The 25,939-nt window shown below is 46.3% G+C and overlaps 2 protein-coding genes and 1 long non-coding RNA gene across 4 annotated transcripts; 1 reads left to right on the plus strand and 2 right to left on the minus strand.

The window, feature by feature from the left end:
• Positions 1-8,328: 8,328 nt before the first annotated feature.
• On the minus strand, positions 8,329-12,785 carry LOC4347337 (putative wall-associated receptor kinase-like 16). The gene is made up of 4 exons (XM_015755252.3): positions 12,189-12,785; positions 10,661-11,081; positions 10,400-10,558; positions 8,329-9,746 (listed from the first exon to the last, which is right to left on the minus strand). Exons 1-4 carry the CDS (start codon positions 12,669-12,671, stop codon positions 8,572-8,574), a joined length of 2,238 nt encoding a protein of 745 aa, XP_015610738.1. The 5' UTR covers positions 12,672-12,785; the 3' UTR covers positions 8,329-8,571.
• Positions 12,786-18,886: 6,101 nt separating this feature from the next.
• On the plus strand, positions 18,887-21,959 carry LOC9271007 (uncharacterized). 2 transcript variants are annotated; one of them, XR_001548538.3, is made up of 4 exons: positions 18,887-19,060; positions 19,311-19,421; positions 21,471-21,535; positions 21,664-21,959. It is a non-coding gene; the product is annotated as an uncharacterized lncRNA (long non-coding RNA). The 2 variants fall into 2 exon arrangements; XR_001548537.3 differs by lacking the exon at positions 21,471-21,535.
• On the minus strand, positions 19,832-24,232 carry LOC4347339 (putative wall-associated receptor kinase-like 16). Its single transcript, XM_015795686.3, has 4 exons — positions 23,610-24,232; positions 21,696-22,158; positions 21,462-21,608; positions 19,832-21,251 (listed from the first exon to the last, which is right to left on the minus strand). The coding sequence occupies exons 1-4, from the start codon at positions 24,069-24,071 to the stop codon at positions 20,089-20,091; spliced, it is 2,235 nt and encodes a 744-aa protein (XP_015651172.1). The 5' UTR covers positions 24,072-24,232; the 3' UTR covers positions 19,832-20,088.
• Positions 24,233-25,939: the final 1,707 nt, after the last annotated feature.

The following is a 25,939-nucleotide window of genomic DNA, read 5'->3' on the forward strand; positions in this document are numbered from 1 at the left end:
CCGAACAACAAGTTAACCACCAATAAAATCTTGGGTAGGACTCCTGTGAGGCTGTGACTACTGTCCCCGCCCATATGAGAATATGACTGCACTTTTCTGGTCCCCCAACCCATGACCGGGAACAAAGGAAACAATTCGATCGTAGCAATAGTGCGTTTCGCACTATCTTGATAAATGAAACTTATCTTGGCCTCGAAAGATCACGACAAGTAGTCCATCTGATTCCTCGTGATATGCCCTGTATCAAACCATATCACTACTTCAACTATTTATTTCGATTATTAGTAACTTGATTATATAAATATAAAAGGCTACAAAGCTATATAAAGATTGGCCCAGGCAAACCGGCCATACTAGCCGATCCCATTCTCAACTTGAAGGAATATCTCTGAAACATCAACTTGGAGAACTTTTTTCTTTTGCAACCATCAACTTGGACAACTTGCCTGCAGGAGTGTCGCAATACTGGAAGAGCCAGCTCGCACTGTCACACAGCTTAGAAATAGCATCCAGGAACTTTCTCCAGGAAAGAAACAAAATGCCAAAGCAAGCACGGGTACGGTCTATTCGGGAGCCAGGAACAGCACTGGACAGGTACGTACGTACAGCTTCTGAATTTCTGACGACACACGGCCCATATGCATGCAGACATCCATGTTACTTTTGAGGGTGCAAACGAGCTTAGCCAACGACAGCACACATCTCATCGGTGCGGTGCATCCGGTGCAGGGATCGTGCAAGTAGACGAGCGAGACGACGTCGATCGACGATCGAGATTGTCGGTGACATGGGACCGGAAGTATCATGACTAGAGGCTTGGGCAACAGCAATCACCCACGAGACCTGACCCCCTCGGGGGGGTCGGGCCCGAGGGTGATGTGGCCGCCCCCCTCTTTGTCTCCCCGAGGGGTCGGACCGCTCCCGTTTCGGCCCCGAGGGTTGAGGCGCCCCGACCCCTTGGGGGTTTTGCGCCGCGTGTCTGGGTTAGGCGAGCGCAGCGGGGCTCACCTAACCGCATTTATTGCGGTTTGGTCAAGCGCGTCACGCCGCATGTAACGCAGTGCAGCGCGCTCGTTTATCCGGTCTGTGACCAGTCACAGACCGATCAGATCGTGGATTAGGTGGCGACAGGCGGTCTGACACACGCCTCGCTCCATCCCGTCAAGATGAGAGCCTCCAAGCACTCGTCCCTAGCCGGAGCCGGCGTGTTACCTCCTGGAGATGGCACGTTAGTCCCGGTCAGATATATGCCAGGCTTCATCCTAACCATTACAAGCAAGATATTGTATGAAGAAGGGCGAACATGCAGATTGATAAACTGACGCGTGGTGGACAAGAATGACCGATTTGTGACCGGTCTGACACTGGTCATATCGTCAGCAGACAGCCATGTTCCCACGTCGCGCCTGCTTCCGGCGGAAGTGGAGGTAGGTATGGGCCGTCCCATCAGAAGGTCATTCAGACGGCAACCATACAAATCTCCGTCCATTTATGAAAAGATAGGATAAGTCCCCACACAAAAGAGAGAGATGGTGCATGTGGTATCCCCTTGAGATATAAAAGGAGGACCTTGCCCACTTAGAAAGGGAGGGAGGATCTGGAGAGTAGATCCCACGAGAGGAAAAAAGGGGAGAAGAGGGTTTCTAGAGTAAGAGCTCTCTGGCTCTCCAGCTCTTTGTAGCTTCTTCATACACAGATCCACCAGAACACAGGAGTAGGGTATTACGCTTCTTAGCGGCCCGAACCTGTATACATCGCCCGTGTCTTGTGCTTTTTCCATTCTCGTGAGCCTTCCACACACCGAGAGCTTAGAATCTCACCCAGGGCCCCCGGCCGAACCGGCAAAGGGGGGCCTGCGCGGTCTCCCGGTGAGGAGCCCCACGCTCCGTCATCTGGCGTGCCAGGTAGGGGGTTCTGCGTGTGTTCTTCTAAGCTCTCGCACTCTTTCGTGTGCGCCAAGCTTTTCCTGTTCAGCCCAATGGCCGAACAAGCAAAGGCGCACAGCCTCTCTCCGAGTGTTAGCGGTGACGACGGGGAGCCGAACCCACGCCGTCGAGCTCGTACTCCACCGCCCCCTCCACGCCAAAGTCCTAGGCGGGAGGAGGCGCTCGAGAGGGTCGAAGGATCCGCGACTTCGACATCCACGGGTGATGGGGAAGGGCGGCGAGATGGGGAGCGTCGCCTCCTCGTCTACGGCGATGGCAGCACGCCCAGGGCGCGCTCCAAACTGCGGGCGCGCTCCTACGTCACCCGCCCATTGTCCCTGACCCGGAGTCTCCAGCCCAACGTTGGCTGGACGACGTGGCCAACTTGGTCATGACGGCACGGCAGCGCCTAGGTGCTGGTGGGCGGTCCTCCGCCACCAAGACCTCTGGCGCTGCTACCACCGGCTCCGTGTCATCAAGGCGGAGGGCGCGGCGAGCGGCGGCGGTTGCTCGCCATTCGGCCGCCACTCCTTCGTCAGCGCCTCCGACCCAGGAAGATCTGCGTGGGGGGCCGGATGCCCGCATCAGTATCGAGCGCCGGCGTAATGGCCGACGTGCTGCCCACGCAACGGAGGGCGCCTCCTCGTCCGGAGTGTCACATCAACACGGACGCGGGGATCAGCCCTCCGTGCCCCCGGTTGGTGGTGTCGGCTGTAGAGCCTTTGTGGCGAGCCTTCGGAACGTCCGTTGGCCCCCAAGGTTCCGGCCCACCATCGCCGAAAAATATGACGGGAGCGTCAACCCCGCCGAGTTTCTCCAGGTCTACACGATCGGGATCGAGGCCGCCGGGGGTGACGACAGGGTCATGGCGAATTTCTTTCCCATGGCCCTGAAGGGACAGGCACGGGGTTGGCTAATGAACTTGCCACCCGCGTCCGTCCACTCTTGGGAGGATCTGTGCCAACAGTTCACCATGAACTTTCAAGGCACATATCCGCGCCCAGGTAAAGAAGCGGACTTACATGCAGTCCAGCGAAGGGATGATGAGTCACTTCGCTCATACATTCAGCGGTTCTGTCAAGTCCGCAACACCATACCATGCATCCCTGCACACGCGGTGATCTACGTGTTCAGGGGGGGTGTGCGGCACAACCGCATGCTCGAAAAGATTGCCTCTAAAGAGCCCCAGACTACCGCGGAGCTTTTTTAGCTTGCGGACCGAGTGGCTCGTAAGGAGGAGGCATGGACCTGGAACCCCTCCGGTTCCGGAGTGGCAGCTTCGGCCGCCCCCGGATCCGCTGCTCAGACAGGGCGGCGGGACAGGAGGAGGAAGAAGAGGTCGGCCCATTCCGACGACGAGGGTCATGTCCTCGCCGTCGAGGGCGTTTCGCTGGCCACCCGAAAGGGGAGGCCTGCGAGCGACAGAAAGAAGGCCGGCGCTCCTTGACCTCGACTACTTGGAAGAGCGAAGGCGGCGCGCGGCCCTCCGAGCCGCGCGCTACCAGCAGAGCCTGCGGCGCTACCATCAGCGCCACGTCCGGGCCCGATCACTCTGCGTCGACGACCTCGTCCTACGCCGCGTCCAAACGCGTGCTGGATTGAGCAAGCTCTCACCAATGTGGGAGGGTCCGTATCGAGTGATTGGCGTCCCCCGGCCGGGCTCCGTTCGGCTGGCCACGGGCGACGGCACAGAGCTGCCTAACCCGTGGAACATCGAACACCTTCGTCGCTTCTACCCCTAGTGGGGGTCGGGTGTCAGGTCTTGGGCTCGGGCCAACCCCGCACCCCCCCGGGCGTGCAGGGTTGGCCGGGGGCTTATCTTTTTTCTCTTCCGTATTTCAATAAAAGCATTTTCGATTTCCTAAGGACTGTGTCTGTGCCATTGTTTCCTTTTGAAGAATCTTGGCTTGAATTAGCACACTCGTGCTCGACCCTGTCCTCGGGGGCTCGGGTCGGCTAAAATCGCCAAACGGGGCCCAGAACCGAGCCGTGCCCCGGGGCGTGGTGAACTCCGGGGGGGAATTGGCAAAAACCCACAATCGGGTCACCCATAACCCTCGGTCACCACGCTCCCGGCCTGGCCAGTCTCGACATGTGGATCTCCCCAGGCACTAGCCCCGACCCGAGCCATTTGAGGACTAGGACCTGGGCACGAGCCCTTGTTCAAGCCAAGACACAGAAGGACCGCGGCACAGACCATCCTCGTCTCATACACACAACAAATAGAATTGACATAGAAATTTCCTCTTTATTTGGTTGCAGATTAAATTAGTCTATACAAGAAGGGGGCCCGAAGGCCTCGGAAGAAGAAAGAAAAAGCTATTCAAGATTGGCGGGGGCCTGGGGGCTCACTCCGACGCGCCCGGGTCACCAGCCTTGTCGTCGCTGTCGTCCGCACCACCGTCACCGCCCTCCTCGTCGGAGTCGAGGGCGAACGCGAGCCGAGGGGCCGTACCCTCGAAGCTGTGGACGATGTGGTCGGCGGCGTCCCGGACCTGCGCGCGTGCGCCGTCCTCGGTTCCGGAAGGGAACTCTTCCAGCGCTGCCCACGGGGAGAAGTCAGGGTCCGAGAGGCCCCCAAGCCGAACGGCGGCCCAAGGCCCCCGACGGCCGGAGTTGGCCCTCCGCCTGCTTGTCCGACGGTGTTAGGCGCCCCCGACCCTCAGGATAGCCTCGGGGCCACTACGGGAAGGCCGCGCCTGTCGCCCTCTGACCCCGAGGTTATCGGCACAGAAGCCGAGGGCGCCCCGCGCTGCCTCTCGGATGAAGAGCGCCCTGGAGATGCGGCCCCTAGCGAAGAGGATCGGCCCCGCCGAAAGGTGCAGCGGCCCGTCTACTTTGTTAGCGAGGCCCTCCGGGACGCCAAAACCCGATACCCTCAGGCCCAGAAGATGCTATACGCTATTCTGATGGCTCCGAGAAAAGCGCCATCACCATATCTCCAGGCAAAACGAACCGGCTCGTCCCGATTCGCGTGCTACTCGAGTAATGTGGCAGTCTTGAAGAGACCGCTCATTATTGGCAGCCGAGTAACCATTGCCGATGTGCGTGATTTGCGATCGTTGGGTTTCTGCCCAACTGTGGAGACCGGTCCCACCTGTCACCAGGCCTTAAGAAGTGGCGTCACGCCCGACCGCTTCCCTCGAGGAGGGCGATCGCCCTGGCATAACACCGGGGGCTACTGTCGGTGACATGGGACCGGGAGTATCATGACTAGAGGCTTGGGCAGGAGCAATCACCCACGAGGCCTGACCCCCTCGGGGGGGTCGGGCCCGAGGGTGATGTGGCCGCCCCCCTCTTTGTCTCCCTGAGGGGTCGGACCGCTCCCGTTTCGGCCCCGAGGGTTGAGGCGCCCCGACCCCTTGGGGGTTTTGCGCCGCGTGTCTGGGTTAGGCGAGCGCAGCGGGGCTCACCTAACCGCATTTATTGCGGTTTGGTCAAGCGCGTCACGCCGCATGTAACGCAGTGCAGCGCGCTCGTTTATCCGGTCTGTGACCAGTCACAGACCGATCAGATCGTGGATTAGGTGGCGACAGGCGGTCTGACACATGCCTCGCTCCATCCCGTCAAGATGAGAGCCTCCAAGCACTCGTCCCTAGCCGGAGCCGGCGTGTTACCTCCTGGAGATGGCACGTTGGTCCCGGTCAGATATATGCCAGGCTTCATCCTAACCATTACAAGCAAGATATTGTATGAAGAAGGGCGAACATGCAGATTGATAAACTGACGCGTGGTGGACAAGAATGACCGATTTGTGACCGGTCTGACACTGGTCATATCGTCAGCAGACAGCCATGTTCCCACGTCGCGCCTGCTTCCGGCGGAAGTGGAGGTAGGTATGGGCCGTCCCATTAGAAGGTCATTCAGACGGCAACCATACAAATCTCCGTCCATTTATGAAAAGATAGGATAAGTCCCCACACAAAAGAGAGAGATGGTGCATGTGGTATCCCCTTGAGATATAAAAGGAGGACCTTGCCCACTTAGAAAGGGAGGGAGGATCTGGAGAGTAGATCCCACGAGAGGAAAAAAGGGGAGAAGAGGGTTTCTAGAGTAAGAGCTCTCTGGCTCTCCAGCTCTTTGTAGCTTCTTCATACACAGATCCACCAGAACACAGGAGTAGGGTATTACGCTTCTCAGCGGCCCGAACCTGTATACATCGCCCGTGTCTTGTGCTTTTTCCATTCTCGCGAGCCTTCCACACACCGAGAGCTTAGAATCTCACCCAGGGCCCCCGGCCGAACCGGCAAAGGTGGGCCTGCGCGGTCTCCCGGTGAGGAGCCCTACGCTCCTCACCGGGATGGGCCAGGGCTGCGAGGACGACGGCCTGACGGAGACGGGATAAAATCTCGTGGAAACGGTCTAGCTCTACGCTGCTACCGGCCACTAGTACGTAGACGTGTGGGTGCAAGTGTGCAACGCGTACGCGCACGGCTCAGCGTACGCGGCCCCCATGGATGCATACGTACACAGTACACAGGCGTACATGTACAGGTTTGTGCTTTCGGTCGACGCATGCGTGGTTCCCCTGCACGGGACAAGGAGATGAGCAAAAGCGATTGATGCCAACTTTGGGGCAAAGGCCGGCGCGCGGGTTTTTGACGAATTCGGCTTCGCTGTGGCGGAAGTGGTTTTCACGGGCGAGGACCAACGGTTTGCTTTTGCACGGCATGGGGCGCTCGTCTTTGGGCTTATACTTTAAGTTACACGGTTGATGGGCTTCGGGGTGCAGGTTTTGCCGGTCGGTGAGATGATGGACCATGTGCTGACGTGCATGTATTTGGGCGGTTGGGCCGGCTAGGCTTCGGAAGAGGCGAAAAGCGGACCGGGATTGGCATAGCGGGTTTGGCGCGGTCAATTCCACACATGATTAGTAGGCACGCATGTGGTTCCCATCTTCTTTTTTCTTTTTTTGTGGGGGAAAGGAATCAATTACTCAAAAATAAAATCGACTTTTACAATCTGTGCTAACTCATCACAATTAGAATCTAACCAAGAATTCGAAAAAGCTTCATATCTAGCCTTATTAGCTAAAGAGTGGCTAACAAAGTTTTGACTTCAGTGATTTTCCCGAGCAAGATCTCCCTACTTCCATTCATGTGGTCACACACCTCTCTAACTAAGAAAGCCAATTCTGACAAATTCTTCTCTTTTGTTTGGATCAATTGCAGCGCTAGAAAGCAATCTGTTTCCAAAGCGATCGGGCATAGCTAGGGTCCATTGAAGCGCTAGAACAATCCCTTTTCTGATCGCCAACAATTCAGCTTCCAGTGCGTTGCAACACCTGTTCAGATAAGTGCAAGCAGCGGAAATAGGTTTCCCTGAACACCCCCTTTTTTGTGGCTAGCCTCAAAGGATCCATCAACATTGATCACTTTCATCCAAAGGATCCATCAATATTCACTTTCATCCATCCAATGTAAAGCTAGGATTTGGTAAATCTTTTTATCTCGACTAGTAAAAAATCTAACATATTTCCGTCGTCTCATATGACTTCATAGTTCCTCGCACGATATCAGTTACACCCCACACGTCTGACTGCACACGTTTGCGACATACCTTAGTACCTCAGAGAGCCCGACACTTTCTACTCTACTTAGTCTCTTTGCTCTTCAGTGGAGCACTTGACTCCGTTTGCATCATTGCATGGACTCCTACCGTGTAGGTTGTCACTGCATCACTATTTTCCCTTCCTTTTTCTTTTTGGAAAATTTTATTACATGACACCCAAAGTTTGTGTAATTTTCTATCAGACATAGAAAAGTGTGCTATGGCTGCATGATACCCTCAAATTTTGATAATTTCCTGAAGAACACTTTCGGCTCGATTGGAAAAATTCTTTAAATAGACTAGAATGCTTTTGGGGCCACAAGCTTCTAAGTTAGTGTTGGATTTTAAAAAATAAAAATTATGCAACTCTAAATCTTCCATCAGCCGAAGTATATTGCTAGCATATATCATATTCCATCAACACTCCAATTCTAGGTTAGAAGTTTTTGGCTATAGGGGTATTCTCGTTTTTAAAAATTCTCTTTGATTGGGTTAAAAGTGCCCTATAGCAAATTATGAGTTTTTTGGTGTCCTCCAACCGTGACACGCTTTTGCGATGTCTAGTAGAAAATTACACAAACTTTGAGTGTCATGTGACAAAATTTGACTTTCTTTTTCCCAATTCATGAGAAATATTAAAAGTCTATGATATGGTGTGTATGTGGTAGAAAAGTTTATAAGCGGTGAATTATTCCCCACGCTTGACATCCTTTGTTTCTGTTCACTAATATTTTCCATTGATTTATTGATTTTTCTGTTGCAACACACATGTCCTTTGCTAGTAAAGAAAAACCCCAGAGCCAAGAATACGAATATAAAGATAGGCAATTATCACAACAAAGAGAAACTAGGAGAGCAAACAAGACGATGCAGCCAATTGCCTTTGCCTTTACATCAAAATTTGCATCTGCATATGTATAATTATGGTGATTCACAGCCCCGACCCTGAAAGACTGACAAGCCATACATCCTGTACTTAAATAATTAAATATAATTTCTTTCAATTCCCAAGATACAGCAAGGCATATATGATACCATACGTGCTTCAACCTATGATACACTATAACATTTATGACACAATATAACAAACTTCTATTTAACGGCCTGATTCTAGACACTGAAGTTCACTATTGATGCTGAAATTTCCTGTATTCTCAACCGTTGAGTTGTTGATCTCGTAAGAAGAGTCCCCAAGTAAGCTCTCCATCTCTTCAGGATTTTGTTGTGCCCATGGATGTTGCATTACCTTCCTCAACCTATCGAGCTTGTCTGCAACTTCCTTCATCAACGGTCTATTCTCACCAGACATTTCCAAGCATTGCTTTGCTAACTCTGCAATCTCTTCAAGAAACTCCAAATTATCTCCCGTCATGATTTGATCATCTAAAATATCAGAAAGTCTTTTTTCCTTCATGGCTGATAGAAACCTCATGGCTAGGCTCCTCTCATCTTCAGGGCTTTCAAGGTTGAATGCTTTCTTTCTTGTGAGCAATTCTAGAATAACAACTCCAAAGCTATATACATCACTTTTATCTGTTAACTGGCATGTTTGCATGTACTCTGGATCGAGGTATCCACAAGTTCCTTGAACGAGAGTGACGAACTGCGACTCATCAGTTGGTGCTAGGATGGAAGCACCGAAGTCAGAAACTTTTGCTACATAATCTTTGTCTAAGAGGATATTTGAGGACTTGACATCGCCATGGAGGATCGGTGGTGATGCCCATGAGTGTAAATAGGCAAGAGCCTCTGCAGATTCATGTGCAATACGTAAGCGAGTATCCAAGGAGATGTGTTGATTGTGGTTCCCGTGGATGAGAGAGAACAATGTGCCATTTGGAATGAACTCATAGACAAGCATCGGAACTTCTACTTCGAGGCAGCAACCCAATAATTTGACAACGTTCCTATGGTTGGTTTGGGACAAGATTAGCATTTCCTTGCCGAATTCTTTCTTTTGTTTCATATCAATTGTGATGCATCTTTTGACGGCTATTTCCGTGTTTCCCTTGAGAAGTCCCTTGTAAACAGTTGCATTGCCTCCTTGGCCAAGGACTTGTTGTTTGTCAAACTTGTTTGTTGCTTGTTGCAATTCTTCTTCTGAGAAGATTTTGAATGAAATGCCTTGTTGAGATTTTATCTCTTCGAATAGCAACATACCACCATGTTGGCGGAAGTACCGCCTTTTGACATACTGTAGCTTTCTCTTCTCTCTGATGAAGCATGCATAAGTTACTATAATCACTAGTAATACGGCCCCAACACTTGCTCCTGCATATATAATAGAAAACTTTAGAATTGCTATGAAAAGATTATTGGAATGTGTAGTTGATCCCTTTATGCTAGCCCCAAGGAAGTCCCACATATGCCACATCGGCATTGGCAGAGGAAGATTCACTAAATTATTTTTTTCTTTAGCAACTTGAGGAGTTCGTGAGGATTTCATCATTAGTTGGAACATGAAATGTTCATGATCAAAAAATGTGTCCATTCTTCTTACTATAGAAAAATACACACCATGCATGCATGATTCATCAGTGGTTGCTGGTCTTGCTATGGTGTACAAATTAATATTAGGAATATCTAGAAAAGAGATATAGTTGCAAGAATGAATGTATACTAAATGCTAAAGTAAAAGGGTAGATAAATGAGGGCTAGCTTCAGAATGAAAAATACATTAATTATGCATACACACCTTATTGTTTAAACTTGAAAGCCAGAACGAATACCATTTTTAAACATATAACTATATATATAGTAGAGGCATTGTAAATTAGGATTATATTTTTCTATATCTGCATGAGGAAAACGATAGAGCTACTATATAGTAAATAACTAAATATAGCACAAATGTATAAGCAAAAACATAAATGTATATCGATCTCACATGCCATTTTAATTCTTATAGGAAGAGACGAACTCACCTATTACAAGATTTTTAGGAAAACCAGACTTCTGATTTGGAATGCAAATTCCATTCATCATATAGTTTCCAGGGTAGCATGAGCAGGTGAAATTCCCCAACGTATTCTTACATATTCCCGGACAAGGGTAAGTAGCATTGTCGAGGCACTCATTAATATCTGAAGCCAAACCATCAACACATTTGGTTAAAATTGTTGCATTATCTTATACATTTGTAACAAAGATAGGCAGCAGGCATAAGAAGGTGTGTATGACTATACCTTTGCATCCATCCTTGACGTATGGATTGCCTTCATATCCATCAGAGCACTTGCAGCGGTAACCTCCCTTTGGATCATCAACACAACGACTTTTTCCACTAATGCATGCATATGAAGTAGTGTTTCTTTTGACTCGATCACATGAATCCATTGTTATGATCCAATCTAGGGAAACCTTAGCTAACCCATTGTATGTGTCATAGAATGTAGTGGAGTTGAAATAATTTTTGTTGAAGTTGAAGGTTGTGGTTTCCATCACTGTTATGAAGCTGCAAGGACTGCTGTTATTATTTCTTTTACTGAAATAAGTACTATAGTACCATGTGCCATTGGGGAAATCAAGTTTGCAGCAACCCGCTTCACCGGAACATATACCGTCCTTGGGGTCGTTTCTGCATGAGGGCACACAACCTGTTAAAACCTGCACATGTTACGTATTATATATACACCTTAATACAAGATTTGACAATGATCCAAATAATTCCCCCCCACACACACATCCTATTTGGGAATTGACACGATTTTCAAGCACACCCTTTAATTTTGAGAAAGGCCGTGTTTAGATTCATTTTTTTTTTGCCAAAAACGTCGCATCGAATGTTTGGACACATGTTAGAGCATTAAATGTGGACGAAAAAAAACCAATTTTATAGTTTGCATGTAAATTGCGAGATGAATCATTTGAGCCTAATTACACCATTATTTGACAATATGATGCTACAATAAACATTTGCTAATGACGGATTAATTAGTCCTAATAAATTTGTCTCGCAGTTTACAGACGGAATGTATAATTTGTTTTGCTATTAGTTTATGTTTAATACTTTAAATGTGTGCTGTATACTTAAAAAAAAATTGGCCAAGGAACTAAACACACCAAGAGTATGTTTGTATTCACAATTTCATATACTCCATCAAAAGTATCAAAAGGCTCTGAATTGTAGGTAGGCACATGTATTTCCATTGAACGAATATGCTCATATGTACTCCTTACTCCTAATGTCGATGGACACTAATATGAAATGTAGGATTTAAACATTGATAGGCTTACAATCACACCACCCAGCCATTTGGCCACATGCCAACTTCCAACCACTACAAAATTATATATACTTATGCTCTGAATTTCTCATATATACACACTACCTCCAATTCACAAGTAAGTGTTGTTTTGGATACCTACACAATCACCAATACATCACTTTGATTATTAATTACTAATATTAAAATGTACACAAAATATAGCACATTTATAATATTTTGAAAGTACTTTTAAAGGAAAATATTGTCATATCGTTTTCAAAAGTCAACTTGAAATAGCAGCGGTCAAATTTTCCACACGCATTCCACATGCATGTGAAAGGGAGAAACTAATAATATTCTCACATGACAAATCCTAAGTCGTCCTTGATATATAAAGGAATAATAATTTAGACTATCATGTATTTTAAAGGCCATATATTATGAACACATTTGAGTATTTGTGATCTAATGCAACCAGATTGACGAATTATGGGCATATACTTACATTATTGATCTGCATATACGAAAACGTTTCGCACCCGATGACGATGATCTTGTTATCCCTGTCCGATATCCAGAAAGGCGAGCGGCTGAAGCTCACAGATGTTGTGTTGGTGTTGTCCTCCCTGGTGCCCGTCGACTGGTTGTAGCAGTTCTTGGATATGTTCATCTTCATCCAGGCCTTGCCGTCTTCCATGGAGATCTTGGTCACCTCCATACCCCTGAAGAAAGGCTTGCTGGTGCCGTCAACGGGCTTGCAGTCGAACTTGAACGGGTAGTTTGTGTAAGGCGCCTCGAGCCCGCAGTGCTCGCCGATGCCGAACGGGAACGGGATGTCCACGGCGCCGCACTTGGTCGGGCAGCCCGGCTTCGAGACGGCCGCCACCGGCGCCGGCACGTTGCCGGCTGCGGCCGGCGGCGCCGAGACGGCAAGGCAGAGCAGCAGCAGCGACGAGTACTGCAGAAGAAGCGGCGGGCGGCTGGCCATTAGCGGCCTGATGGCGATGGCGATGGCTCTGGCTGCTCCGGCGAAAGATGTACACAAAGAGCAAGCAAGTGAAAGGACTTATGTGATATTCTAATGACAAATTAAGAACTTGTGTGTCAGTCCAAGGCATATGATGCCGTAGCTTTATATTAAAATGGGTTGCTTGGTTGGGTGCATGCACTGGCCTAAATAAGACTCTCTCTGCTTATGTTGGATGCATGCATGTTGTTATTGAAATGACACCAGGGAGGCTTCGCAGAACCGGTCGTTTGATACTTTGATGTATAGTGACAGGTCTATGGTAATTGGAAGGGCAAATTTTACGATACTTGAAAAAGTATCGACGTATGAATTTTGGTATCTCGAAGTGATGTACTTAAATATCTGGAGCAGGGTATAACGGTTTGTTTTCTCTATTTCTATAAGTACTGATATAGCTGAAATTTCGGTTCAAAATTATTTGTAATGTTGAACAAAATTTGATTAAATAGGAACATTTTTTTTCTAAATACGCGAAAAAATCACCCGCAATCATCTCGTTTTTTTGGGTGTGTTTTGGGGGAGGGGGGGGGGGCTCGATGGACCCGAAATGTTAGAAATTTCAGTTCCAAATTTTAAATCTTAATCTATAATGCTAATTTTTTTTAAAAAAAATATGTAACTTTTCGGTAAATTTTTAAAAAGGTAAAGTTACTTAGTTGGAAGAGCTTTGTATGCTTAACACTATCAAAGACAGTGCATGACTTGATACAGGTGCTCGTAGTTACGACTAATTATTATTTTAGTTATAGACGATGTACCTATCGACAACGAGATGTCCGTAGTGATGACTTCATTATTCTCAAGATATACTGATCTAGTCTTTAGAAAATGTTTATAGGGATAGGATGTGTGTATTTATGTTTACAAGGGTGAGTATATGTATGAGGACCTGCGTTTGTACTGACTTTCTTTAGGAAAAAAAAAGACATTGCGTATGACATCGACACGCTGCACAAAATTCCGCGCGCTATACTGCTAGCCGGTGGTGCTACTGATCGGCTACGTGCAGAATTGATGTACCTTTATTTTTTCACATTTTTGAAGAGAAACGCATTAATGTCTGATCAAATATACGTGTCATTTTGATGCAAGTGGATACCTAGTCCATTACAGGTCGTGTTTAGTTCGTGTGTTAATTTTTTCTAAATATACGGACGCACATTTGAAATATTAAATATAGGCTAATAACAAAACAAATTACAGATTCTGCTTGTAAACTACTTTCTCCGGGTTGATAATACTTATTGTTTTGGACAAGAGCACGGTCTCCAAAAAATAACTTTGACCATTATTTTCTATTATAATATGTATAAAAATGTTAACAAATATATGATTTTATTAAAGTACTTTTTAAGACTAATCTATACATGTAGTCACCATATTTAAAAGACAAATATTTTAAAAATAATTGATAATTAAAGATTCTAAAGTTTGACTTCACCCTTGTCTAAAATAACAAGTATTATCAGCCCGAAGGGAGTACGAGACGAATTTATTAAGCCTAATTAATCCGTCAGCATCACATTGTCAAATCACGGCGTAATTAGGCTCAAAATATTTGTCTCGCAATTTTACATGCAAATTGTGCAATTGGTTTTTTTCGTCCACATTTAATGCTCCATACATATGTCCAAACATTTGATGTGACAAAATTTTTGAAAGTTTGAAGGGAACTAAACACTGCCATAGTTCAAAGTGCTATGATTAGATAGGGTCCCTGTGCACACTAGCTTGAAAAACCGTCGGAGTGAATTATGCTGTGTGAAATTCATATGTCCAATTTACTCTTTGGAAAGGTTAGTGTGAGAATCCTTGAGTCTGTTTGGCAAAGTTCCAGCTCCAACGCCAGTTTTACCTTTTCTGGAGCTAGAGCTTAGCCAAACAATTTCGGCTACCTAGAATAGGAGTGGAGCTACGTGGAGCTTTCTCACAAAATAAAAGAGGTGGAGCTGGGTTTAGGCAACTGTAATAGAGAGTTGGAGCTGGGTTTAGGTAGCTTCACAACTTCACTACAGACCCAACTCCTGAAGTTAAATTTAGGAGTTATAACTTTACCAAATAGGCACCTAGTTATTTGTGCTTCTGGTCGATCCATGCTTGATGCTTTAGTTTGGCAAGTTGATGCAATGGTTTCTAAAGCCACACGCTTCAGACCTAAATTTGGATTTGACGGGAGTGCATAGATTGGGGTAGGAGAAAATTAATAAAAAAAACTAATATTTCTCAGTAACGAGAAACTGCAATATAATGTTTCACATTCCATGAAATTATTAGTTGTCGCGTACGAAATGGGGGAAACTTGTAGATTTTCCGGTAATTAAGCCGATATTTAATGACTAGTGAGCCCTCAAAGGAAGACTATGTCAATATGCATGTGCACTTAACTCACGAAAACGACCTTACTACCTGATGGTAATGGGTCCTTTGTTTTGTTAATACCACGGTCTAGAAGATCTTGGCTTCAACTTGGGTATGTACATGAACTAGCTAGCCGGTGTCGGTCGCATATTCATCGACCATTGCATGTTACCACAATAGGCACACACATATGAAATCTTCAAATTGCTACTAGCGCTGGCTGGTTGGTAGTGATGTAAGTGGACTGAGCTGCAAATCACTTATAGATCAAATAAGTATAGGTCTGGTTACCGTACCTAGGAATACAAATGAGTTATCACGTGAACTCACTTGTAGACTAAATTATTGGGTAATCCACCGGTCAATTTGTGAGTTACCCACTAATTTTGTTTATGAGTGGATTCATGGATCGATCTATTTGCATCCCTACTGATTAGAACTCCTTATCTCTGGCGTGTAAAGCAAAACACGCATAGCACATAATTAATTAAGCATTAGCTTAAAAATACTTTTAAAAACGGATTAACATGGTTTTTAAAGTAATTTTTTATAGATTTTTTTTAAAAAAAAGCGTATTATTTAGCCGTTTGAAAAGTATGCACGTGGAAAATAAAAAAATATGAGCCTGGGAACAAGTCGTCGCTGATGCTAATTTGAATTTCTATATTGTCGCAATCATCGATCTGCTTGCCCTCCAAAGCCAGCTTACACACAACACAGCAATGAAAATGGCACGGCGTACATCTTGAGGACGATAAGGCATGCAGGTCCTTTCTCCAGGAAACAAACCATAATTAATTAAGTATCACAAAGCAATCATGGTAAAAGTGTTACGAGGGGATTTATCCGGTAAAAATAATCAAATAAGTGAAAATCCATAAAAACCAAACTTAAAAGTTTTATAAATTCATAAAAAAATTTTCTAGAGTGCATGCATGAAATACATTATTATCAAATATCAAGTTCAATTCACCTTATTATGGAGTAATAAAAAGATAAATTTCTAGGTGAATACTAACGTAATATTCCCTTCATCCATAATATAAGGCATGGTAAAAGTTGACACGGTCTCCAAAATTAATCTTTAGATTATAATTTCTCATATACTATAAGATTTGTAGCAACAAAAGTATAATCATATGAAAGTAAATTTAAATGTCAATCTAATGATATAACTTTTAACAAATAAAATTCATTTCATATTATACTAAATGTTGGTCAAATATTTTAAATGTTAAATCTTAAAATACGTGCGCGCCTTATATTATGGAATAGAGGGAGTACTACTTACCTGAAATTTGTCTTTTCTTTTTCTCTCTAAAAGGAAGGAAGTTGAGTTTGGAGTTAAGATCTGGTATGAATACATTTTATGACTATACCTGATAGTATTGTTTTTATAAATTTAGAAATCTTTTAGGCATTGTTTTTATGAATTTTCACTGGCACGATGGTTTTCACCGGATATTCTCCCTCGTCATGAGGAAAAAGTTCACTTTGGCTCCCTCGAATATAGGTCAAAACAAGAGTGCATCCCTCAACCGTAAAATTAGATATAACAGCTCCTTCAACTATTAAAATCAGAACAAAATGACTCCAAAGACAACGTTGAAAGTGGTTTTTACTTAGGTGGCCGCCTATAGTCAATAAAGTAAAAAAAATATTCATGTGATCCACATGTCGGCGACTTGGCGTCCTTTCTTTTTCTTCACTCTCTTCTTTTCCCAGCCATATCGGCAATACGGCCCTCCGCGACGACGGCGCCCTACGCTCACTCAATCCGCCTTCTCCCCCTTCTCTGGCATCGACAAGGACGGTGATGGCGCTGGCTACAGCTAGCCACAGTTCGCGACGCTGCAGTCCCACACTCGCATCCCTTGGGGCGTTGGATTGACGTCGTGGTCCCAGACTTTGCACACAACCGGCCGGCAAAGGAGGGGAAGGGGAGAGGGAAGGTGGTGAGGAGGAGGGTGTAGGAGAGGGTGGAGCCGATGGAGAGCGGGAGCAACCAACGGTGATCGACGGCAGCGGCGGTAGGGGAGAGGGCGGTGCCGGTGGTGGGCTTTCATCTCATTTCATCTCGTGGGCCTTGCGGTAGCTCTCTACTATTGGAAAGTAATGTGTGTACTTTTCTTCATCAGTAGTACAGGTGGTGTGGATGAACTGAAGCAACTAAAGTCATAAACACCTTGACCAACCAACCAAACCAAACAAAATTTTATGGCATCATATGATTGAAAGCTTGTATTACCTAAAGCAAGCACAAGTGCACGTAGGGTGTCGACGATGCCCATCACCTCAAATGGCCCTGGAGATGCCGGAGAATAGCTGTTAGGTACTGCGCTGCCGGCGCTACAACGGCCTCGCACATATGCTGCCACGAGTGCCGCTACAAGTGCAAGGCCATCTGCACCGCCTTACACCACATCCAAGTCCAGGGCCATCAGGATGTGGGCAAGGCTAGGTGGATAACAATCACCCTGCCTTCCGTGACGGCAACGTCGCAGAGGGCAGCATCGCGAAGGTCTGCTAGCCGCAGCCTACCACCACTACTACACATAAGATTTTTCTAGACAGGGACCTCCCATTTTCTCGTGCGGAGCTTTTTCATGTGCGTCTGTAAAAATCACTCCTATTTTCACGTGCGGGCCTCCTATTTTTACCTGCGGATCCTTAAGAGGCCGCACGCGAAAATCGATTTTGGCAGGCGGCCCTCTTAACATGCCCGCACGGAAAAATACACAATTTTCACATGTGGGCCTCCTAATCCACCCGCACAGGAAAATATCCATTCCCTCTCAACCTATTCAAAAAATTTCAAATTTCCTTCTCTCTCTCTCTCCCCTCCGCCCCTCTCTCCTCTCTGTCCCCCTTTAATTATCTTCTCCTCACTATCCCCTCTCTCTCTCTCCCCCGGCCCCCTTCTCTCCTCTCTCTCGCGCCTTCTCCTTCTCCTTCTCCTTCTCCTTCGGTGCGACAGGAGTGGCAGGCTCGGCGGCGGGAGACCGCCCCCCGCCCGGATCCGCGAGCTCGGGCGGCGGCCGGGTGCAGCGACGGGTGTTTCTAGGGTTAAGGTTAGGTTTTTTTTTTGATTTTTTTCTATTTTTTGTTTGGCTTTTTTTTTTGGTTGCGTGCGGGCGGTATAATTTGACCGCATGGGATAATCAATTATCCCGTGCGGTCCACTTAACCCAACCGCACGGGTGCGGTTGGGTGCAGACACTTGGCTACAGATGGACAAAAGCTCTGCACGGAGAAATCCTTCTTGTAGTAGTGCACGGCACCACCGCCTCTACCGATGCTGAAGAAGGGGGAGAAGGCGGATCGAGCGAGTGCAGGGCACCGTTGTTGTGGAGGGTTGTATTGCTGACGTGGTCGAAAAAAAAGAGAGGGGAGAAAAAGAAAGGACACCGACATGTGGGCCCCACATTTATTTTTTAGTTTATTTAGTGACTAAGCTGCCACGTGGATGCCACGTCAGCGAAAACCACCTTCAATACTATCTTAGGAGTCATTTTGTCCCAGTTTTAATAGTTGAAGGAGTCTTTGTACCCGGTCTTACGGTTGAGGGATGCACTTTAGATTCGACCTATATCTGAGGGACTCAAACTGGACTTTTTGCCTCGTCATCAACAGCTCTGCTGATGTACGGGCCAGTTATCCGTTATCCACCACGAGGCCCAATTCGAACTACAGAACCATGTAAAACCCAATTACCGAAACAAAAGTCCTATTGGGCTACCAGTGCCACCAATCTGAATTTTGGAGCCCATCAACACTGGCCTCTTTTTCACCTCGCAGCCTCGCACCGCAAGCCCAAGCAGCCGCAGGTTTCTTCCCCTCATCATCAATCGATGCGGCGGCCGAGAGACGGGCGGACCGGCGGTAGGAAGGGCGGCGCCGCCACCACCGCATCAAGCAGGCGCGGAAGAACGCCTAGATCCCGTCCTCCGGTAATCTCCTGCCGCCACCGCCTGATGCAGCATCCCGAGGTCCAATGCTCCCATCCCAACCCTCGTGTGCATAACTGCATACTGGTTGGAGTACCAACCCTTTTTTTAGTTGTTGGTTAGAGTATAGATTTATAGTTCTGGTTTAAATTAAGCGTTTTAATATTTCTCTAAAAAGTCTATGTTAATTGGAGTAGGATAACAATCGGTTTGTTCAGAAACTGCCTTCAGATTAATCCTTTTTTTTATATAATTTAAGATGCTGATTTATATTTATGTATACTTCTTACAGGAGCAGACAACGATTCTCAAGGAAGGGTGGGACAAATAGTTTGATTTCAGGAGTATATGCTCCCAATACGGATGCCATTACCAGCCACTGTAGGACTGATGCCATTGTGAGGTAATGTTGTTTTGCTATGAAACAATTTACATACACATAGTTGCTCTATTTTTTTTCTTTGGTTCAATTGGTCTGATGGAGATTGACCTATGGGTAATAAAACTATTTTTTTTTCAATTGGTCTGATGGAGATTGACCTATGGGTAATAGAATGTTTAAGCGGTTGGCTTACAAGCAAAGTATATTATGCCACTCTCTTGATTATTGGAGTATGCAAGATTATAATGAACGGTAGTTTCTTATGAGGAGATCTAATTATAGTATGTCGGCAGGCCTTGGTGTTCAATATATGTGCAGGTGAATGGTTACTGATAAGCTATTTCTGAGAATAAATAAACTTGCAAAGCATATGGATCCTAACCTCTTGAAAAGTACATGTTGTCGTGATTTGTTAGCAGTATGAGAATTGATCAAACTATAAAAAGAAAATGTGTGTCAAATATCAAATCAATTACTATTGTACATAGATTTTTGAAAGGTAAAGCTACAATAGCAATTGAAACAACAACCTCACCTTTGGATCTTAACAATGATGCAACCTTGAGCTACACATATAAAACATGTATGAATCATTCCATATATGATGACGATTACCTATACATGTAATACTTTTGGAGTATACCTATATAATTTCCTGGGATATGATATACAACAAGGTTATTAGCGATTATCTTCCTGATTCTAGGCCTATTAAAGATTTCTTCTCAATGCTGAAATTTCCCGTACTGACAACCTCCGAGCTAACAATTGATGACTCTCCTAGTAAGCTCTCCGCCTCTTCAAGATTGTGCAGTGCCCAAGGATGGTGCAAAACCTTTCTCAAGCTATCAAGCTTTTCTGCAACTTCCTTCATTGATGGCCTATTCTCACCACACATTTCCAAGCATCGTCTGGCCAACTCAGCAATCTCTTCAAGAATCTCCATATTCTCCTCGCTCTTAATTTGATCATCCAAGATTTCCTCAAGCTTGTTCTCCTTGACAGCAGAAAGGAACCTCACAGATAGGCTTTTCTCATCCTCTAGCCCGTCAAAATTTAATGGTTTCTTTCTCGTGAGTAGCTCTAGGACAACAACCCCAAAACTGTATACATCACTCTTATCCGTTAATTTCCATGTTTGCATGTACTCTGGGTCAAGGTACCCACGAGTTCCCTGCACAAACGTGACGAACTGTGCATCATCGGTTGGCGATAAGATGGAGGCTCCAAAGTCAGAGACCTTCGCTGTGAAGTCACCATCAAGGAGAATGTTGGATGACTTGACGTCCCCGTGGAGGATTGGAGGCGATGCCCATGAGTGAAGGTAGGCCAATGCTTCAGCAGACTGGTGAGCAATCTGTAAACGCGTGGATATAGAGATGTGCCTGCCGTGGCCATCATGAATGAGATGGAACAGTGTGCCATTTGCGATAAACTCATACACCAATATTGGGACTTCCACTTCAAGGCAACAACCTAATAGTTTGACAATATTTTTGTGGTTGACTTGGGATAAGATTACCATTTCTTTACCAAATTCTTTCTTTTGTTGCTCATCGATTGTCTTGCATCTTTTGATTGCTACTTCAGTGTTGCCGTTTAGAAATCCCTTGTAAACGGTGCCATGTCCTCCATGACCTAGGATTTTCTTTTCATCGAAATTATTAGTGGCTTTCTGCAATTCTTCTTCCGTAAAGATTTTAAATGCAGTACCCTTCATCTCCTCAAATAGCAGTCGACCTCCATGCTGTCGAAAGTACTTCTGTTTTATGCTGTGTAGCTTATTTCTTTCTTGGATGAGATATGCACACGTCACAATAGTCACAAGGGTGACAACTCCAATACTTCCACCTGCATGGTTTCCAAAGTGATGTTACTCCAAAATGATGATTTGAAAGCATTTCCGGGGTTTTCAACCTTAAATTTTAATGAACATGAATAATATGATTGATTCCTACTATATGTTCAGATTGGTTTTACTGTAATGCGCTATTATGTTCAAGATTGGTGTCAATGTACAATTTCTCCTTTTTTTTTGAGACGCTGAAGAGTGTAACGGACCTATGACAGGTATAATCCAAGAAGAGGAACTCTGCTTGCAAACACCGTCAATCAGATGTTTTCCTCGTTGACATGTACATGTGTAGCTCCCCTGCGTATTTATGCAAATTCCCGTGCATGGATGAGCATCTTGGCACTCGTCGATATCTGCCAAAAAAAGACTTAAAAATATAATACTTTTTCTACATCTCTTAATTTGCAGGGGTAGAGGAATCAAAATGGCCGGAAAGGGACCTTCGCATCCATCCGTGATGTATGGGTTGCCCTTGTATCCATCAGAGCACTTGCAACGATAACCGCGACCATTGGTGGCATCGACACAGTAACTGTTGCTACTAACACAAGCGTAGGAAGTTCTGTTCTCTTTTGCTTCCTCGCATTTTTTCCATTCAACTGTCCAATCCAAGACAGTGGGAACCATCCCCTTGTACGTATCACTGAATACTGTGGAGTCGACATAAGTGGTACTAAAGTTGAATGCTGAAGTTTCCATGACTACCATGTAGTTGCAAGGGCTGCTCCTCCATATTGCAGTGGTGTTGTAGTTTGCATTGAAATAACCTTGGTAATACCGTATGCCTTTCGGGATATCTGCCTGGCAGCAGCCAGCACCAGAGCATGAGCCATTCTTAAGGTCTACGTTGTCGCATGTTGATGAGCAACCGATTACGTACTGCATGGATTGGCGGGTTATAAACTGCAAATAACAGCACGACCCCATGAGAGTTTGCAATTATATTTGTTAAAACAAGTGCTGCAAAACAGATAGCTTTCTTAACATAGTAGAACTAGGATTAGTGTCTTCAACATAGAGTTCATTTGTGATTCATATGGAAATGGGCTCTAAGCCCTCTTTGGTTGTGGGCCTGTTCGGCAGCTGCACCTTGCAGCCGAACATGCCCTGTAGTGATATAGTTGGCCGCACACAAAATCCACCCAATCAAGTTCTTTTTATTTTTTTTGGGAGGGGGAATTTCGACTTATATGTATGTTATGACAAGTCGAACTAGTTTTCACATGTCAAACATGTCTCATTTGAAAAATTAAGATATGCAAAGTTTTTTACAGAAAAAAATTGAATCCTAATTTTACCTACATTACCCTTACCCTTTGAAACAAGGATAAATGATTGCACATTTTTTGAATCAAACGTCAAAAAACACATAAATATCCAATTTAGTTCCAGTCAAAAAAAAAACATGCATCGACAATTAGAAATGACCCATCAATATAACATAATGATTATATTAAGAATTAGTATAAGACCTTACATGAGAAGTCAGAAATTATGAGATGCAACTAGTGAACTAGAATCTATAGAAGTTGGCTTTCTCAACTTCTGACAAATAGTTTATTGAGTGAATTGCACTTTGGCCTAGTTGAGTGAATTGCACTTTGGCCCGGTTATTATTGCCTGTGTTTTATTTTGGACTAGGTTATATCTAACGTTTTCACTTTGGTCCAGGTTTTCTTACCTTCTATTGCACATTGGACCACTTTTTTGTTTGCCACTCCTTGATTTCATTAGCGAGCTTACCCGCAACACAATAAACCAATCAATATTCCACCTGACCTTGATTTCTTTACTCATTGATTTAGCTGCTTGATTTCTACCATTTTTCCCTTAATTTATCATGTGAGCTTAGAACAAGTCACTGTATTGAGCTTGCAAGCGACAGCTACAGCAGCCAGCTACCACCAGTCTTGATTTTGCTGGTTCCTCAAGCTCGGAACAGAGCAGAGAGAGAAGGAATCCTGGTACTTTGCTTGATCATCCCTCAGATTCCATAGCGCGGCTGCTTAATAGAGAAAAGGAGGGAAGATTGATGGAGAAGAAGGGTGGTCCAATTTAAAACTTTTGTAAATTTATCTAGTCCAAAGTGATAAGATAACTTTATCCCTCGTCCAAAGTGAAACTTTGGTAAAAATTCCTAGCCCAAAGTGTAATTAACTCTACTTTATTTTATGGATTCTATAACTTTTGAGTGGCTGAGAAACACCAAGTACAGTGGGCTAGCTTGAATGAGGTAAAGATGCTCTGTTTTCGGAATTGGGGTTGTGAGGTCATGATTTGCGATTAAAAAGAATATCAACCTTTCCTATTCCTTAAGAAACTGATAATGTATAAAATATGCAAAAATTACTTACCGAGGTACTGCGCATGTAAGCTAGTGAGTTGCAACCAACAACGATAAGTTTGTTGTCCTCGTTTGACAGCCAGTAAGGTGAATATCTGAAACTGTTCCATATGTCATCGTACAAGGTTCTGTTTGTTTCTGGGTCGAAGCACTGGGAGGATATGTTCGTCTTCATCCATGCTTTTCCGTTGGGCACGGAGATGTTGGTCACCTCGATATTGTGAAACATAGGCCTCGCGGCGCCGTTCACGGACGTGCAGTTCAGCTGGAAGCCCCTGCTGTAGGCGCAGTCTGGCCTGTCTGGGTCGATGATGCCGAAAGGGTAGGGGATGTCGACGTCGCCGCACCTTGTCCGGCAGCCCGGAGGCTGGCCACCGGCCGGAATTGCGACGTCGGCCGCGGCAAGCGTAGCGATGGCGCCAAGGTAGAGAAGAAGGCATCCGGGAAGAAGAAGAAGCTGATGACGCTCCATATGCTGCACTTGCTTGTCCGTACTCCTTAGGTAGCCGGTTTGTTGTGCGTTTTGGTTGGTGTGCTTGGGAATTTCGGCAGCGGCCTCCTTAAATATGATGGGTAGGATATGCTTGTGGCGATGGAAAAAGAATTCAGAGGGGGATAAACTTGTCTCGCTCGTGAGATTCTAGACTAAGTCCCATTTTAAGTGTAAGTATAATTTTCTGCGTCCAATTTTAATCGTTCGTCTTATTTAAAAAAAACTTTTGAAAAAAAAAATTAAAAACATAAGTTACGAGTAAAGTATTATTCCTATTTTATCATCTCATAATAACAAAATTACTAATTATAAAAAAATTTTAAATAAGACAGATGATCAAAATTGGGCAAAAAAAAAACTCATTATTATACACATGAACTTAAAATGAGACAGAAGGAGTAATAAAGATCTCGAAAAATGTATATTTGATCATAAATATATTCCAAGAATTATGGACGACGACTTACTCCCGGGTCTTCACGTCGAAAAGAAAGAGTGCATATATTTTTATTTTTCAAAATGTTTTTCCTCCATCGTAATCGATCCTCCAGCTCTACTAACTACACATAACAACGGAAGACTTCGAACGACTGACGTGACTTAAGCGCGTAGGCCATGCGTGATAGCAGCATTGAGTGACAACCGCTTCATCTCCCCTGTTGTCATCCATGTTAATTCTATCCTGCCACTGTAGCGAGAGGTCTTTACCTATGTGCTATTAAAAAAAAAATGATGCCTGCCTCTGTGTCACTAAAAAGTTCAAGTCTCCCTCTATGCCATCGTCGAACTTTATCGCGCCCTCCACATCATTCCATCTGTTTTTTTTCTAACAGTGGGTAACGGCGCAGCCAAATGAGTTTGTTGCCCATGGGGTTGCTTGGCGACCTCACCTGGCGCGTGGCGCAGCCGATCGACCAGGCCGCGATGGCCGGGTACGACGCCCTCGTCGCCGACGTCGAGGCGTCTCTTGCCCGCGCCTTCCGGATGCTGCTCGAGGCCGTCGACCGCAAGATCGACGGCGAGGTCGGCGCCACCCACGGGGAGCTCGCCGCGCTACTGGAGGAGAGCTGGAGCTTGAGGGCCAGCTCAAGCGGCTCGACGCCAGGGCCGATGAGCTGAGCGATGCGCGCCGGATCCCGTCCGCGCCACGCCTGTCCTCCACCGCTGCCGCCCGCGCCGACTCCGCGGCGAGCGCGAACATCGCCACCGCCCGCTCGATCGCCAGCGCCGCGCCTGTCCTCCACCGCGCCCGCAGCCAAATCGGCCCGCGTGAGTGCTGCCGCTGCGCACGGCCAGGCCGACTCCGCGGCGAGCTCCACCTCCACGGCCACGTCGCCCTGCACGACAGCCTTCTCTTCCACCGGCGCCGCCGTCCACCGAGCCGAGGCAGCGACACCGCCGGCTGCCTCCCCATCCGGCGCCAGACCGCCTCCTGCCTGGCGCTCCGTCGACGGTGCTCCCCGGCCGTCTCCTCCTCCATTTTGCCGAAGGGCCACCACGGCCGTCGGACCCGCATCGCCCTCCCTCACCTTGACCCACGCTGCTGCAACCGTGCCGCCGCGCCAAGCACCAGGCGCCGCCGTGCCCGGCCGTCGCCGCGCCACCGCGCGCTGGCTGCCGCTGCTTGTGTGCGCTCGCGCGTGGGAGAAAGGGGGAAGGAGTGAGAGGAAGAAACCGGAGGAATCGACCACCACCACCCCTCTCCGACGACGACACCACTGAGAGACGCATGTATGCCTCCCTGTCCTCCTCCAGGCTGCCGCCGCGCCGCCGCACTCAACCGCCCCCCCCCCCCCCTCTCTCTCTCTCTCTCTCTCGCACTCAAAAGAAGAAAGGGCAATAGAGAC

This window comes from Oryza sativa, chromosome 9 (genome assembly GCF_034140825.1).
Source record: "Oryza sativa Japonica Group chromosome 9, ASM3414082v1".
NCBI lineage: Eukaryota > Viridiplantae > Streptophyta > Magnoliopsida > Poales > Poaceae > Oryza > Oryza sativa.